At 39.3% G+C, this 18,592-nt stretch overlaps 1 protein-coding gene across 1 annotated transcript; it reads right to left on the bottom strand.

Annotated features, from left to right (window-relative positions):
* Positions 1-10,151: 10,151 nt before the first annotated feature.
* Positions 10,152-17,854, bottom strand: LOC308407079 (uncharacterized protein). Its single transcript, XM_080898500.1, has 2 exons — positions 17,272-17,854; positions 10,152-12,872 (listed from the first exon to the last, which is right to left on the bottom strand). Exon 2 carries the CDS (start codon positions 12,579-12,581, stop codon positions 11,487-11,489), a length of 1,095 nt encoding a protein of 364 aa, XP_080754626.1. The 5' UTR covers positions 12,582-12,872; positions 17,272-17,854; the 3' UTR covers positions 10,152-11,486.
* Positions 17,855-18,592: the final 738 nt, after the last annotated feature.

Genomic DNA, 18,592 nt, shown 5'->3' with positions numbered 1-18,592 from the left:
AAGAGGTTGTTTGATTGTTGGGTATCTTTCTAATATTATGGGGTCTTTACCTTACAACATAAAGTGCTTTAAGGCGACTGCTGGTGCTATATAAATAAAATGTAATTTAATTTAATTGCTTCATTTGACTTTGTGTTTCTCTGACTATGTCACATTAGCAGCTGTAGCTGATTTTCTGTGTTTCTGTCACTGAATGGGATTTGTCATGAAAAATATTTGATCAAAAACAACAACAAGACATTTTACTAAGTAAGCATTATTAATATTATGTTTCTATTTAGCTGAAATGCCTTGCTTTGGTTTTATTATTTCTGTTTGTTGACTGATCACAATATTGCAGTTGTTATTGAATTACTTTCCTTTTGGTTGGGAAATTTAAAAAAAAAAAGAGTTTTTGAAAATTAAAATCTTTTGTACTATTTTTAACCTGAGCATAAGCTATTTAAATAAGCTCATAACGACACTGTTCAGTGCAATAATCTAACTAATATAACTAAACAAAAAAACCTAATAAGATTTAACGTTGGTCATCTTCTTTTTACACTATAAGGCAATTTCAGTTCCCTTATAAGATTTTGTGCAAAGGCATGCACAGTGAAAGGAGTCCATCAAGGCAACAATATGTTGGTATTGTATGTCTACTTTCTTGCTTTAGGTGTTTCCAGGGGCAAAATTACTGCCCATGCAACCTTGCAAAAGTCAGAACCAAAAAACATCTTAAGCTACAGTTTGTTTTCACTTTTTAATTCACTTTTATTGCTGTGAAAAATTTCACAAACTGAATCTTCTACCAATGGCTTGAGCTGTGTGTGGCCGCAATGAGGGTGTTGTTGCTTACTTCCCGTTTTGCCGTCTCTGAGGACCACCACATACTGTCCCTAATTAAGGCATCTGAGCATGCTAGGTCAATGTTTCCAAAAGGACAGGCAACACAAGATAGGCTTCTCCAGAGTGTTTTTTTTTTCTTTAACACCCTGTTTCACATTCATGCAGCTCTGAATATTTGCACCTAAACGCTTCCTGGTAAGAAGTCTTACTTGTAATTGGCAGCCGGTGAGGTAAGTGCCTCACAAACACATCTGTGATAGCTATTAGGCTAAAGTGTGTCTACAGTATACAGCAGGGCTGATGGCTAATAACTGTGACCTTAGAGTTGCAGCAGTGATTCCTACAGGCTTCCTATCATGCATGATGTATAGCACGCTATCTATATATTTAACAACTTACTGATATTTCCTCATCATAGTTATACCACATCCCAACAAATTTTGTTTGTAAACATTGTTTATAAATTAAAAAAATAAACCAGCATATACCACCACTGTGACATCACTGGATCTCACTTGTAGTACATATACAAAGAAACAATATCACAAAATGAAAAAAGCGTAGGAGAGAAAAGAGGTGAAGCAATATCATACCAGTGCCAGGCCTCAGGCACTTAATACTGGTGGGTGAATTTGGTTGCCAGGGCAACAGAGCATCTAGCATTGCACAAGTGCTTAAATACATTTTTTATGAGACTGTATAAAATGGGGAAAGAAGAGGTGAATGGAGAGCAGTGGTGACACGGGGATCTTGTATAACGGCAAGCACACCATGACAAGTGGAGCAGCAGGTGGGCACGCAGGTCTCCATATCTCTAAACTTTGGACAGTCTCCATGGCACTGTGTTACTCTTATCAATTATATCAGGATCATGACATAATCCAGGAAAAATAAATATCCCAAAGGCAATGTAAGCAGGCGGTAATCACAGAAAATTCCCCATGTAAATAGCACGTGGAAAAAAAATGAGCTTTTATGTCGTGTTTGTCTGATATACTCATTGGTATGCGTGCTGAAAGTGTAAAAGGGAATGGCTCCTGTGTTGACTTATGGAATTCAGCACAACTATTTTATTCTGAATCTCAAATTATTTACCTGCTTCAAAAGCACAGTGGCTGAAACTGAAATCTTGCATTTGGTCAGCCATCAGTATGTGTGTATCACTGTTGAAGATAATGCCTGGTAATAAAGGTTGTGCAGCATGTCAAAGAGGAAACACGGGCAACAATTTGACATGAAAGAGAGCAGCTCCAGCAGTTTGCAGCAGGTTGGGAGAACTAGGATGAAGGATCACAGCAGCACAGACAAAACAAAGAGAAAGCTGCAGGCCTCTCGCACTTCTAATCTATCAAATTTCCAATTTGACTTGCTCTTTTACTGAGTCCCCCCCCCCCCCAAAAAAAAAAAAAAACCCAAAAAAAACCAGATGTCGGGTTCAAGGCCCTGTGGCGAGATATTTTTGGTTCATATGGTCATCATGCAGAAATACCAGATATGATCCCAAAAATGGCATCGCTTGGCAAGAGCTTTGTTGGACTGCCTTCCCCTTTCCCTCTTAAATCCATCTCAGATCACCTCCAGTATCAGAAGCACTCAGCTAGCAAGTTGCAATAGGGGTGTGAAGATGTTTCCCAGTGGCAAAGATAAAGCTACTAATCCTTTTGCTCACAAAAGATACCAAATAGCTACTTGATGCTGGAGGATAAATATTGTATACCGTATCTAGAGTAAGTGATCTACTTCAGGCTGGCTGAGGCCATATGGTGTTCCACAGGGCCCATACTTCACTTTCACAATTCAGGAAGAGGTGCCCAGGGCTAGGATAAGTAGCTAGAAGGCTCTCAAGTGTTTTTGTGCTCTGTGGATGGATTGTAATCACTTTGAGCAGCTTGTCCTAATATCTGCACCAAACCAGCTGCTGTCCTATGTTTTCAGATCCCACCTATGTATTGCGACCCTCTGTCCTGCTTCTTTTCCTCCTGTTCTGATTTATGGTCCCAGAGGCAATGAGAATGACATGGTTTATGCATTACACAATGATTTTTCTTCCCTTTCTGTACCTCTTGTATGTTGCTCTCCTTCTTCAGTCTTTACATCTCTTCCCATTGGGATTCACACTGGTCACTGTGTTTAATATATTTGGAATTATTAGGCTAACCGCAGAATCATATATTATCCTTCTGCAATGCAATTATTACTGATATCTTGTTTTACCATTGCACAGTCGTGCTCAAATAAACATTTTAGGTCACTTTCTCACATGTGGTTCAGTTCACTTTTTCTTGGCAGTTTTATATTTACACACACACACACACACACACACACACACACACACACACACACACACACACACACACACACACACACACACACACACACACATTTGTAGCTAACATTAATGAAAACACAGCCAAAGCTTGCATAATTTAATGTTTAAAACTGATCAAAAAAGCAATTCACATGTTGCAGATTCAGCTATAAAAGTCTCAAAGGTATCATTTTTTTGTTCTTTTTCAGTTGTTTTAGGCCAATATGGAGTTCTGAAATACTGTATTAGATTACTGTAATAGATTTTGGCACGTGCAGTGTGATGCCTGAAGGGAGACAGAATCTCAGACAACAAATACATCAGACCTAGGAGAGGTAAGTGTCAGACAAGCTTTTGAAAAAGTTTAGATCCACTGATTTATTGCTCAGTCTCTGGCCTTGCACTAGTTTCAAAACAACATTTATCTTAAAGCAGGCTCAGGCATACAGTACGTCAAAATCTGCCACAAAGACATCATAGTGATAAACACACATTTTCAAGCCACTCTAGAGATGATTAACTGCAGCAAAGATAACAGCTGAAGATTCATTGAGAAATTTAAGACTTGGGCAAAAAAAGGGCACTAATCTTGGCAGACTATGAAGCCAAGAACTACTGTAACCATGAAGAGAGAATGCTGTAGCACATTACCCTAGTTTCAGACTAGTTTTGTAGTTTTTGGTGTAAATAAGGTGGCGTAAAGAGAAAACTGCCTTTGAGGAACTGCAGGAAAGGAGACTACACTGAATCGTATCAGATTGTCCAGTCAAGGTTTGCTTACTTTGTCAAAAGATTGAGCCAGCTATTTATTGATAATTTGTTTTCACTTAAGTAATGTGGTTTTACTGGCCACAGATAATGCTTTTAAGTTTTAAAAAATAAGAATTTAAAAATTGCAAATATTATGAGATGTGTAAGCATACATTGCCAGATTAGGAGAAAGGATTAGAAGAAAGAAAGGATAAGGCTGATGTTGAGGCTCTGAGACAGCTCACCCACATCCTTTAACCAAGACCACCAGCCCAAAATGCAGGGAGTAGTTGTCTGCTGGAGTAGGATGGTGTGTGCAGGTGCAGCTGTTTGTGAAGCATATGTGGTGCACTATATTACTGATGTTTATTCTGAGAAGCAGGTGTAAGTTATGTAGAACGAATTGCATATACAGTTTGACAGCTAGTGTCTGACTGCTTTATATTGGGGTGGCTGTAGCTCAGGTGGCAGAGCAGATCAGCCACTAACTAGAAGGTCGGCGGTTCGATCCCAGGCTGTTCCAGTCTGCATGCCAAATATCCTTGGGCAAGATACTAACATGTTGCTCTCCGATACATCCATCGGAGTGTGTATGAATGTTAGATGCTTAGAGTGCTAGAAGTGCTTTTATGAATGGGTGTGATTTGGTGAATGAATTAGTTGTATAAAGTGCTTTGAGTGCTCAGAAAGACTAGATGTGATGGACCGAGCAGTGAAGGAAACTTAGGCACAGGTTAAAGTCCAAAAAATAATTTTTTATTTAACCCAAAAAACATAATTGGTTAACTCATGCAAAAAGAATCAAAATCTTGGGCCCATAAAAGAGGTCAAACTAACAAAACTCTACTCAAAGTTGACAACACAACCAATAACTCAAACAAACTGACCTAACTTAACGAGACAAAGGGGAAACTTAAATAGTGGCTGATCAGCCCACAAAAACAGGAGAAGGGGTAAAACACACAAAACCTAACTAAACCAAACATAATGAACTCCAATTCCCCCCCATGGTCCTGAGTTATGGCGTGAACCAATTTGTAGCCTTCCTTTAAAGCTCGCTCCGCTCCTTTTCCACCTCTTGGCTCCTTAATCAAGGGACTGGAACAGCTGCAACTAAGGTAACTCAGAAAACAAAAGATTAATCATACATAACAGTGTAAACTAAAATGTGCGCACTTATTTTAGAATGCAGTGTTATGTGGATATGTGAATTAACTAAACCAAAACCAGTTATTTATTGTCCTGTAAATAAATTCCTATATTTAAAGAAAGAAATGTGAATGCAAGGTTACTTATAAGCCTCTACACTAACATGGTGATATTACCACTGTGTGGCTGTAAGTGCAGCCATCACACTAGAAAAGCGCTATATAAGAACCAGTCCATTTACCATTTATTCAAATCAGATTTCCAAACTAAGTATATACTTACTCCCTCCATGGGAATTAATAGGCTAAGTAGCAGCCAGGTACTTAAATAAAGTTGATTAACTGATTGCAAGCGCAATCACCTCTATAAAAGCACAGGTTTTGGACATTTTGGAAGAATCAGTCGGTTTGCCACAATTTTCCCAGGTGTGGACATTCCAGCAACTTCATTCCCAGGTCTGACTACATTATGCAATCATTAGAGAAACTGCAAACAACCCAGCCCCATCACAGACTCTACAGGGCTAACGTAGGATGAAAATGTTCAAGTCCATAACGGTACATTTATAACGCAAATTCAAAGAACGTCAAGAAGCTGTCTAAAATATAAATAAAAACAGAACGCTGTCACTCTACAGTCTTATAAACCCACATTGTATTCTCAGTAGAATATAAAGAACATATTAAATGTTTAAACTGGGAAAATTTATCATTTAAAGAAAAACATTAACTCAGTTTGACTCAACCAACAAATCATTAAAACTTGAGACGGGACTCAAACCTTTCAAAAGTTCAACCTCATCAGTCCAATGACTAATTTTCACCATGTATTAACTGCTTTCTGTCCAAAAACAGTTGCCTAATTTATACACTTAAGTTAAACTTAACTACATAAATTATTTTTTGTCATTTAAAAATAAAAATTGAAATGCAATTGGAAATAAATGGACAAATCCCATATGATGTTAGATCCATATTACATTATAAATCTAGTTATAACATTTTAGTTTAGTGTCTTTTAAGTACAAAGTAATGCAATTAAAAAGATTAAATGACCTGTGGTGCTTAGCTTTGCGTCCTCATGCTCATGCCCACATACCTGTCTAATCTCCGCTGCACTATCCAGTAAAGAAAAATATGCTCCAAAATTATTACATGAAAACCCCTGTTGAAAAACTATTGAATAGTGACTACTGAACACCTTTTGCATGAGCCAAAAACTCAAATTCCTGCAGTTAAAAATATGCTTTGCCCCCTGCACTTTTGTGACCCACCCTCAAACCAAATTCTCAAATCCTACCTCATTCCACCAGTATGCGCCAAGCCAGTTGGGCACCAGCAGTGAAGGGTATGTGTCATTGTATCCATATCATATACCCCTCCCCACTCCCTACCCCCCACCAGTCCTGTGGATCTGTGTTGCATTGGTGATGAAAAATGACAAAACTGTCCAATTAGTAACCCATCTGTCTTCATGACATCATAGTCAGTTCTCTTGGTGGGTTTTCAGATCCACTGTGAATACAAAATAGCTTAATAATACTTCTGCTCAAAGAAAACAAAAGTAGAATGCTGTACAACTTGATATTATTTCTAAAAAACAAAAACTTTGCAGTGTGCAGATTTCTCTATAAACACAGTGTAGTGATAGGTCATTCACATTTCTAAGGCCCAGTTTTTGCAATATAACCACAGACATGTCAGTCACTGCTCTGTCAAGTAAAGTGCCGATTTTTTCCTCCATCTCCTCCAAAAGGAAGATGGGATGACAACTTTGGCTGCACGTGGCTATTCCCAAGCACTGGTCGCTAAGATACATCTACTGTTCTCTCTCCAGCCACTTGTTTTGCTTTCACTCAAGATGAAAGGAAAAAAACCCTCTTTAATACATTCCCAGATGTCACAAGTACATTTCAGCTGAAAATGTCTGTCTACCTTGCAGGCAACTGCTTGGCTGAAATTCAAAGAGCAATGCATGATTAGAATAATAATCACCCCGCACTGGATATTTGTGACACCCTCTAGCCTCAGTGATGTATAAGCTATCAAATCAGAAAGATGACAGATGTTATGTAAATTAACACATCCGACCCCCAAAAAAGTCAAAGTCCACCATACAGATATGATTTGTTGTCAGATGGGACAGCAGGATTGTCTTTTTAATGAACTACCACAAAGGAAACCCTGCTGTCATTTGACAAAATAGTGTCCACTCTGAATCCCTCTGTGACACTGACTTAATTGAGAATTGTGTGAGATAAATCAAAGGATAAGTTTTATACCATACCTAGACCTGGAGTTTTGAGTGTTAACAGTAATGCTGCATAAAGACAGATTACCGTATAAAAACTAAACTATTTTGTCTCTTTTAATACTGCAGGGTCAGAGAAAGAAATGTGAGCCAGACTTCTATCAAAATACCTCGTAATAGCACCCTAAAATCATGTGGAAAAAAAACCTTAAAGGTGCACGAGGCAAGATTTTTGTAGAAAAAGAAATACAACCTCATCTTTCAGAATTTTATGGAGACCAACAGACACGCTCAGCCTCACTTGTTAAGAGCTCACATCTGCTGAGGGAATTAAAACTTGTTCAAAAGCATCTGATAAGTACTTCATTCAGAAAAGGGAGGACTCACTGCCCCTTACAACAGGGTCTCCATTAGCTTAAAGGGTAAAAAAAACGATAATCATACATAATAATTCTACACACATACAGATGTAAGCGAGTATCTGCAAGTATATACAAATACACATAAATATTCATGTAAACGCACATATATGCATATTTACACATGTATACAAATACAGAGTAAATTTGGGTATAATAGGCATTATACATGAAGAAATATTTTAAAGTTAAATGGAGTTTCAGAACCATGCCAGTACAATGGCTACAGTATGGTAATGCTGCCAATAAGCAATATAGTAGTAATATTAACAACAATGCTAGCAGTGGGTGTGATATACATGTATCTCATTTATTAACAATATATGAGGATATCACCTTTGTGTACTGATAATCAGGCAACTTCACCAGATAATTTATTGATGACTGAGTGAGTAGACATTTTTTCACATTTTTACAATAGGGCAATAAGAGTAAGTACTGTACGCCTAGTTATTCAGAAAATAAAAAGGTAAATAAATGTATAAATAATAAATAATAAGCACCAATTTCTTTTTCTTGTCAGGAAACCTCATGATGGCATTGTTGTCTCGCAGTTACTGTGAATAAATACAGACATAGTAATGAGGAAGTTTGATTACATTAGCTTCCCAGCACATTAACATAATGGCACAGTCTCATTAGTGCAGAGCAGTGTTTTATTTGATAGATAGGTTTTGAGTTGGGCTAGATAGACGGAGGGTTTGGATGAAGACAGCTCAACAAATGAAGATGTACCTGACGCTTCCTGATGATGAGGAATCATTTTTGTACCATTCATTTGTCAGATTACTTCAAAGCAGAATGAGAGCATAAGAATGATGAAGTTAGGCGATATGAGCCCTGAATGGCACAGGAGAGACTGACTGATGAGCGACTCTTGAGATACCTCAACTGCCTTCAACCTATTTTGATAAATGAGCAACTGCTTTCCAACTAGAAATGCTAAAGCCAGAAGCTAGAAGTGACATGCTTTCTTTCTTTCTTCGATTAAACTGCGTAAATACGACACTCTAAATTTCGTTAAAAGAAAACTACCTGTCCTGAGGTGCTGACTTCTGGTATCTGCTACATGTTTCCAGTGACTTTCAGCAGGCGTGTCACTGTGTGCGAACCCAAGCGTTTCAGAGTTGTCGAGTCGTGGTCAGTTAATGTGTTTTAACCTTTTCAATTACATCAGCTTGTACTAAACAAAGACTTTGACGGTGTAAGCCGATTTTCTTCTTCGCTTCAATCCTAATTGAGTCTCATCGAGCTGCCGATTGGATCTTGATAGGTCCCGTCGTCAGCTGATTGCATGCCAGCTGTAATTTCTTTTTTAATCTAATTAAATCAATTGGGAATGTTAAAGAGATTTATTGCTACTAAGTCTCTTTAGCAATTCCACCAAGTATGGGTATTTATTCATCATAATCTGGACCTTTAAGTAAATTAATATGGTACAATAACATGGCGTTTAATTACCAAAAATGGCTTACATGTAATTATTTCTGCTTTATTGTGAATCTACAAAGATTGTTGTTTTTTTCCCAGGCCTTAAATTAAATCCTATGTACTTTCTTTCTTTTTTATTAATATTGCAGAACAAATGGTTGCTCAGAGCTCAAAAGTGGATCGAGTATAATAGATTTCTAAACAGTCGTAAAATTGTATTATCTATTATTTGTACTGTGCCGACTAGCCCTAAAATGGAGTTTAAATTGGCAGGCTAACTCACAGAGGTTGACGATGCCCTGAAACGCAATCACTTCATTTGTCACACTTAAATTCCTGTGGAGTGATATTTCCAGATCCCAAGACATACAGTCTGTACATCAGAAACTCATTACACGCTTATTACCAGGCAATTAAGCAGCATTGTGCATGCGAGCCAGTTCCAGAGATATCTGACACTACTTGTTATGCTGAATAATAAGCTAAAAAACGGCAATGTTGTCCCTAAATATACAGGTAGCCGTGTTTATAATATTGTGCCCCACACTTTAATATGTTCTGTGAATTGTCGAGCTCAGTGGGCTGCCGCTAGACTGCAATATTAGCTTTCTGAGTTACACCAAAATTAAACTTTGATTTAAAGTGAGATAGCCAGACACTGGCTGCTATCTTCTTATGAATATGTTGCCATTTGTTTTAGTTCACTTTCTATTGGAAGCTCTCAAAATGAAAGTGTTCTAAATGCAATCCTTTCACACATTCATAACATGGATTCTGTATATTATTACCAATGTAAAAGTAATATTCATTTATATTCAAACAAATACAAATATTTTTATTGGGATCCCAGGTGCAACAATATGCTTAAAAAGAGAAACAAAGAAAACTACATTTCTTAGCTTATGTTTAGCCCTAGTATGTGGTCAGTACTGGTGGCTCTTAAAACCTCTGGTGTACAAAGTAGTAGTTTCTGAACACTGGCCTCTGTACTGAGTGCCTGTCTGAGACTTTGTTGTAATGAGCCCAGGGAGGTTTAAAACAGCATATTCAGTCTCTCTATGGTATTTTCTGCCCAGCCTGTTCATCCACTAATCCCTCTTTTGCAGATTCCCATGGTAAGGTAAACTGAGGGAACAGTGCAGTGGTTGCAGTTTACCCGTTGTTGGGGGAAAACTCTGCAAAAGACCCAGGAGAAATAAAGACACAATGAGACAAAGTTACTTTCTTTATCAAACGTGTACACGGGTGAGCTGCGAAGAACAACTCACGCCATGCACAGTGGCTTGGTAATTTTTATAGGAAAGACAGTGAGAACAGGATAAGAAAATAATAAACAGATAAAATAAAACAACTCCATATATGGTGCTAGTCTCGTCAGCAGACAGCTAGGGAAGATAAAACAATCTAAAACAATATGTCCCAGAAACAAGATGTCTTTGCTGGGAAAGTCTAAAGGATAATTCTAAACTAATCTAAACATAGACAAAGGGCATCTTTGTACATTTAAAAGAAGGTAAAGAAACATAGAATCATTTTTCCTGTAACATATTCCCTCCTGTTTTAACTTATTTTAAATGTATACAACAATTGTCAGGGAAGGTTATTTATTAACTATCCTTAGCAGCTTTTAATTTTCAAAATGTCGGCAAAGCAGAAATGTAAATCATGTGGTCTAAAGAATAAAACAAAGAAAAGAACAAAGAAAAGCATAGTAAATGAAATAACAAGAGAAAATAATAAAACTAAAACTACAAAAAATAAAATGATAGAAAGAAAAAGAATATAAACCTTATGTTGTACCTGCATAAACTACTAATGTGTTAATCAGTGCATGATCACTTGACAAGTCATTTTTAATCACCACTTCATTTATTAGCAGCTATTACAGGTTCTCCTCTAGCAGAATTGCAACGGGATGCTGTTCTTCTTGAGGCACGGCAACATAAGCAGTCATTGTAGTTGTTATCATCTTTGAAATCATTACTCTTAGACATGGCAACACACACAACACTAATACGAGCAGTGCTATCATGATGAGACCTAGAAGGACAAACTGCTTTGCTACAGCAGCCAGCCATGAACCGCCGAACAGCCAGTCCAGCCAGCCTTGTGCTGTAGCTGCTCCAGGTGTGTGGTCAGTGACATATTTTTGCAGAGCGGTCAAATTCTGCAAAGCTTCATAAATGTCTCCTCCAGTTTCGTATCCATCAGGGATAAAAGTGCAACATGTCTCCCCGATCAGCTTGCAAACTCCTCCTTGTGATGCTGTTAGCAGGTCTAGTGTCAGTCTGTTCTGCAGCACCATCGTTCTGATGGCCTGCTGTTCTCCTGCTAAGGCGGTTCCCAGGGTCTTAGTCAAGTTGATGTGTCGTAGCAGAGCATATCGGTTGATCTCCACATGATCCCGCTACCTCGGCAACTCCAATGCCGGGGATCAAGCTCTGTAAGAATTTCACTCCTCCTCCCCAGATGCGAAACTCTCCCGGCACTCCAGTGTCCACTGTAATGCCGAAAGAATTGGGTGAGGCGATGTCCACTTCACGTCTCTGTCGGCTGCTTGGGTGATGTGCAACACTTTGCATGAAGAAGACGTGATCTGATAATTGCACCAGGGCGCACAGACCCCCCCCCCAACCTTCAGGGAGTGACAGATAAGCCTTATTGCCACATAGGAAGTACCAGTCAGCCAAGACTCTGGTTCCTCTACTGCTGGGTGCCGTCCGTGCACATCCTGTCTGGTACTGAGTCTTTGTTTGTAGTGGCATTCGGTAGCTGTAGTCGGAGCGACAGTTCAGGCTCATCAGCGTCGTGTTACTGGCACAGGTTTCGTTGATTGAACAGGCCATACACTTCCTCTCGTTCCTCGGTGGACAGAAAGTGTATATGTACTTACATAGGTGAGTAGGCAGCTCCCCCACTGCCCGCGATCCGTTGTTCATCACACATACTGGCAGTTGTGATGCGTTCAGTTTGTTCAGTAGAATTACATCAGGCAGTGGGTCTGAGACTTGGGGCCAGGTCAGTAGGTAGGTCTGTCCGGAACAGTGCACATTCGTGAGTGACGATGACCTCCAGGTTGCTTTAGCTGGGATACTGTAGTTGGCCTTGGACCAAAGAGTACCGTAGCCTGGGTGTGTTGCCAGGCCCAACAGGCACCAACTGCGATCTTCAGGTATGCTGTATGGCCACAGGCCAGACGTCTGTGAGGATAGGGGCATATGGGTACATGCATAGCAGTCAGTTTTATTATTCAAGTGAGCTGTAGTGTTCATAAACTGCCACCAGAAGTTAGTGGCGTAGCCATGGGGAAACTTGGTGTACTTTCGTTTGTCATACAGTGTCTGCCGTTTCTTCAGATAGCGTGACTTGTTGTCCCTCACGGAAGCAAAGATGAGGAGCCCGGCCAGGGTCAGGGCCACTGCAGTTATTAAGAGCCACCACCTCATGACGACGGGACACACCCTCCTGTCGCGAGTAGACCCCCCGGCCAGAAAGGCTGTTCCCTCCACCGGGCGAGATCACAACAATTGGGTGAGCCTGTGTCGGCTGAGTTTAGATGGCTTCACTTACTCGCCTGCAGTGACTCTGATGGATCCAGGATGGTCGTTCCGCAATTTTGCAAGCGGTGGGCGTGGTGAGGAGAACCTGATGTGGTCCCTCCCACCTGGGTGCGCTCCAGTTTTTCCTTTGGAGCACCTTTATCAGAACCCAGTCACCGGGCTGTAATCTGCAAGACACTGGAGAAACATCATCAGGTTGTTGATTATGTACAATGATCTCCTTGTTTTCTAACAGCTTAGACATCCATTCTGCTAATGTGTTTTCTCTGATTGATTTGTCTATTGGTTGACTGGTGATGGGCAGTGGGAACGGCCTACCATGAATGATTTCAAATGGAGTTAGTTTATGGGAGCCTTGCGTTAAGCGCATCCACATTTTCACTAAACCCAAACATTCAGGCCACGGCCTTCCTGTTTCTGCCATGCATTTCCTGAGCCTTTGTTTTATAGTGCCGTTAGTTCTCTCTACAAGGCCTGCGCTCTGAGGATGATACGCACAGTGGTGTTTTATGCTGAAACCGAGCGCTTCAGAGACCTTAGTGATGACATCATTTACAAAATGAGTGCCGTTGTCTGATCGTATCAAAGCTGGAATGCCATATGTGGGTATGAAGTGATTGCACAGGCATTTTGCTACTGAAATTGCATCTGCCTTTTTCACTGGATAGATTTCCGGCCACTTTGAGAACACATCTATAACCACTAGGGCGTATTTCGACCCTTGACATTCGCTTAGCTTTATAGTGTAGAAATGAGAGTTGACAATACAGGTCATTCCCCCCGATGACAAATGCGTACAGCCATGAGTCACTAATGCCGCCATTTTGTGGAGGAATTTTGGCAACACTGGCTTGCCATAACACATCATTAAGTCGTTTGTCAGAACTGCACCGTGTTTTAGCCATTTTGCCTGCTCTGCTGTGCTTGCTGCTTTTGTTCATTTTTCAACACATCCAGTGGAATCTGATGTGTGTTTACTGCCATCAATGTGATGTTTGTCTTTTGTGCCGCTTATTTTGCTGCTCTGTCAGCAAAATTGTTGCCTGTAGTAATGAAAGAGTCAGTAGGCTTTGTAAGAGGTTGGCATGCTGAACCGGTTTTCCAGTTGGTGTAATCATTCCTCTGTTATGCCAAATTTTTTGCAAAATGATGTACAGCAGAGAAAACATACTGGCTGTCTGTATGTATATTTATTAGTTTGTCTTTGTGTATTTCACTTTCGCGTATCACAGCTATCAGCTCAGCGCTCTGTGCAGAACATGAAGAAGAGAGTGGTTTTGCTTCTATTATTTTACTATCTGTGGTTACTGCGTAACCTACACAATTTCGGCCTGTGCTGTAAGGTCAAATAAGTTAAGTGGCTGCCTCAAAACTGTTTTGCATTATTTCTCTGTGGCCTACTCCTACAATCTCGTGTGAAGTGACCTTCCTCTCCACGGTTCTAGCAGGCGTTGTCTCTATGTTATCTGCTGTTTCTGCGTGGCTGTCTGCAGCCTTGGTGTTTATGACTTTGCTCGCCTCTCTGTTCCTGATAGCCACCTGCGGATTAGTGTTTTAGTCTGTTGTCAACACGTCAGCCTTATTTTTAAGTTACAGAATGCTTCTTCTTTTTTTTCTTGGTTTGGGAGAATAGATGCAACACTACATTTTCACTTAAGGCAATTTTAAATAATTTCTAGTTTTTCAAACAATTCATGGATCTCACACATTTCAAACTTTCAAGTTAGGGTTGTTTCCCATATTTATTATATATATATATATATATATATATATATATATATATATATATATATATATATATATATATATATATATATATATATATATATATTTATTTAACTTTGCATTGCTCACAGCTCTAAACCTAGGCATTTTTCAATCATATGCCTAATCACTATGTGTCACTGTGATTCTCAAGTATTGTCACAAGTTCGTTTAAATTCGTTTCCAAAACCAACAAAATAATCAAACAAAAACATAAACGTGTCAGGACACAAAAGAAAAAGAAAAATGCTGCCACCCGAACAAGGCAGAAGTCTGCATATGTTGGCTTTTAATAGCATGCAGCTTGTAACATGGTAGACTAATGTGCCTGTGTTAATTCAGCTCCATATTATTGTGTGAAGTTGCACTGGGTTGGGAGTGGTTTTGTGGTTGTCACATTTTTGGTGAGCCAATGGCTGGAATGGGGTTGGACTAATTAGAGGCAGGTGTACTTGATTGCACTGATACACTGGTCTACATATAGCCCACACTACAAACACTGCTGTGTTGTTTTGTCTCTCTGTGCAGGTATGTAATGTGATGAAATCAGATATGTTTGGGATGGATGGGTTTTGCGCTATGAATTTTATATTAAGTGTGTCGTTTTGTCTCTCTGTGCAGGCCAGGGCCTATTATATGCCACAGCCTAAAGGCAGCAGAGTTCCAGAGGCTTGAGTGACCACTGACTATATGCTTGCAAGGTGGTGGGTCTCCAAGGACAACTTCTAACCCTGTTAAAGGCAACATGTGGGGTGCAACTTGGCCGTGTGGCATAGCTGGCTCTGGCCTTGGGACTGTGTATTTTTATACAATTCATAAGTGGGACACTGGACTGTTTTATCTTTTATCTCTTGATATATTTTTCGTCAATAAATTATCTTTTAGAATTTTATTGACTGTCATCTTTTTGCCCACGACTGAGACGGTTGGTCAGACCTAGAGTCTTTCTTTGGGTGTGTTACAGCAGCTTCTGCTCTAAAAGAAACAAAAAAGAAAAGAAAATGTGGAACATGCTCATCAGCTTAGCAGTGTCTACATATTTAATTCAGCTTCTCAATCCTGTAGTTTTAGCTGTTGTCTACAGGGTTTTGCTTATTGGTTGTTATTATAGGTGTGCTCTATATCTCAGCAATGTGTCATTCTAGAATGATAAGTTTCAAGCTGGTCAAGTGCCTCTATGCACTTCATTAGTTTAGTTATTCTCTGTATTGTCTTCATCTCACATGTCATTACACTGAGTTTCAGCAAACCTTAAGCTTGATGCAGACTACTGCTTAACAATTATCCACCTCACATCATAACCGATTAAGGTGCCTCTTCATATTAATATTATGTCATTGTTAATATTATCCTCTTTGTCTTATATAACAGCAATAGCATATTATAATATTTTATCAGTGTGTACCACTATACTACTACTGAGCCAATTTGATAGTTAGGATCATCTTATTCAGCAAACAGATAATTTAGAATTCATCCAATCTGCGGTCACATTTGTTCTCTCTGTTGCATGGCAGACCAGGCAGTTCTATTATAATATATTATTTATATTTTATTTTGTATCCATCAAGGGCTTCAGATGACCTGCAGAATCATCCTTTTCCCAAGGTGGAGACAGTTACCTTTTCACACACTGTCCTTGGCTGAACAGTGACACAGCCTTAATATACTTTATTTATGTTATTAAAATATTTTCGTGTGAATTATTTGCTTTATATTCATTTTATACATTGTGGGCATGGTCATCATGCCAACTGTGTTTCATTGATAATATCACTTTACAGGTTGTTATCCTTGCTATTATTAATTTCAAATACTCTAAAGATAATTTCTACTGTAATTTTCCCTTTGTTCATCTTTATTTTGTACTTTTTATATTTATATCTACTCAGTGGGGTCTGTTTTCAACCCTTTTAAACTACCTCAAACTACTTTGATCTCTAGTTTTCACTTAATAAGGGATTATTATGTTCTTCCTGATATGGGTGGTGCTGCACATGCGGCTGCAGGAATGAGTGATGGTTTACTAAAAGGATTGTGGACACTGCACAGTGTCTCGTCTTCTGGTTTTACTAAACTGGCAGTTGGATTCTGTTCTTCTGACTGTTTATATTTTGTTTTCTTAAATCTCTCTCTGTTTTTGTCCGGCGTCTGGACTTTTCTTTTCTCACCACTGCTCGTCAGCAGGAATGAGTTTTAATTTCACTTGCTTGATTACCCATCTTATTTATGTATTTACTTATTTTTGTTTAAGTAATATATACACGATACAGCTGCTATCACCTTCGCTGGTATTAGAGACAAGAGTGGTTGCTCACACGCCCTTCTACTTTCGGACTATTTCCAAAAGCGGTGTGAACTTTACGAGACGGAACTCGACCGTTCTCTCAACTCACCAGCACGTCAGTGAATAGCAGTAAAAGAAAAACACAGTAGGAGCAGCTCAGTCTCTTATTGGACCGTGAAAATTCAGCTTGCTCCGTTAATTAAAACAATACACACACACACATTCACACCTATTCGCGCGATCGGAACCCTTATCATAAGGGGAGCTGCCAGTCTTTCTGTAGACGAGCTACTTATTCCCTAGACCCTGTCTAGACCCAGCTGGGGGAGCTACCCAGAGCTCCAAACCTAACCCACAGAAGTGGGGAGCTTCCAGTCGACGAGCTCCAAGCTACCAGCCGACGAGCTACTTTAAACCCACAGAGGTGGGGAGCTTCCAGTCGCGACGAGCTACTTTCGCTATTTTAAATTCCCTGAATTTAAAATACGCTTTTACGCAAGATTGTGTCAGTGTGTCTGTATCTACCTGGTCGGTGTCGCCGGGTCTGGTCCACCTCGATCGGGCCCCACCACCGTGGGTCGCTTTCTAAGACGTTGGCCAAGACCCGAATTTAACGCTCTTGGTCTTTTTCCACACACCTGGTGTGTGGGCTGTCGACAGGCGAACAACGTGGACTGGTCACGGAGATGGGACACGATGGAGGTGCTCCGGCTCCGAAGGACCAAGAAATGTTGGGGGAAAACTCTGCAAAAGACCCAGGAGAAATAAAGACACAATGAGACAAAGTTACTTTCTTTATCAAACGTGTACACGGGTGAGCTGCGAAGAACAACTCACGCCATGCACAGTGGCTTGGTAATTTTTATAGGAAAGACAGTGAGAACAGGATAAGAAAATAATAAACAGATAAAATAAAACAACTCCATATATGGTGCTAGTCTCGTCAGCAGACAGCTAGGGAAGATAAAACAATCTAAAACAATATGTCCCAGAAACAAGATGTCTTTGCTGGGAAAGTCTAAAGGATAATTCTAAACTAATCTAAACATAGACAAAGGGCATCTTTGTACATTTAAAAGAAGGTAAAGAAACATAGAATCATTTTTCCTGTAACACCCGTGAATGTTGGTGACCACTTTGGATATAATTTATTGTACTTCATCTCATGAAACAGGTGACTTCACAATTTTTAGATGTATTATATGGGGAAAAAATGGCAAACCAGTTGTGACAACCATGACTTTCTTCTTTGTCAAGTATCACTTTTTTTGATTTACTAACCAGATGGCTTGTCTGCATTTGCTTTGTGTTATTGTACTTTTTGTTTAATATTATTTAGTTACCATTGCTTTTTTTGGGCCTCAGCATATTATAGAGCACATAACTCTAGCCAATTTACAAGCAAAAGATGACTACAACACTTCTATTTCAAGTGTTCTACTTCAAAGTACAACAGACTGCAAGTATACAAATATGTCTTAATACAACAAGCAAATGTTTTATTGCAATAATTATATTTGTTTGGATATGCACATAGAAACTGGGAGAGTCAACCTCACCCCAAAATTTCTCTGTTAGTCCTTTAGTTCAGTAAATATTTAACGTTTTTATAATATTGTTCTAGTGTCACGACACCCTCATTCTGACAGAATTAAATTACACTATATATAATTAAATACCCCTCAAAAGGTACTGGGTGGATTTGGTTTTAATTTAGTTCAGGCATTCATTTCCTTCTAGAAATTAGTTATAATAATTTTGGGAGTCTCTTAATGTTTTATCTAATGTCATCATCAGGTTAAATAACTCACTCTGACTACTAATTTGGTAAGCACATAGCAGTATT

This window comes from Rhamphochromis sp. 'chilingali' (assembly GCF_963969265.1).
Source record: "Rhamphochromis sp. 'chilingali' genome assembly, chromosome: 12".
In the NCBI taxonomy this organism is placed as follows: Eukaryota; Metazoa; Chordata; class Actinopteri; order Cichliformes; family Cichlidae; genus Rhamphochromis; species Rhamphochromis sp. 'chilingali'.
The sequence above is the reverse complement of the archived record's forward strand: the minus strand, read 5'-3'. Positions and strand labels throughout refer to the sequence as shown.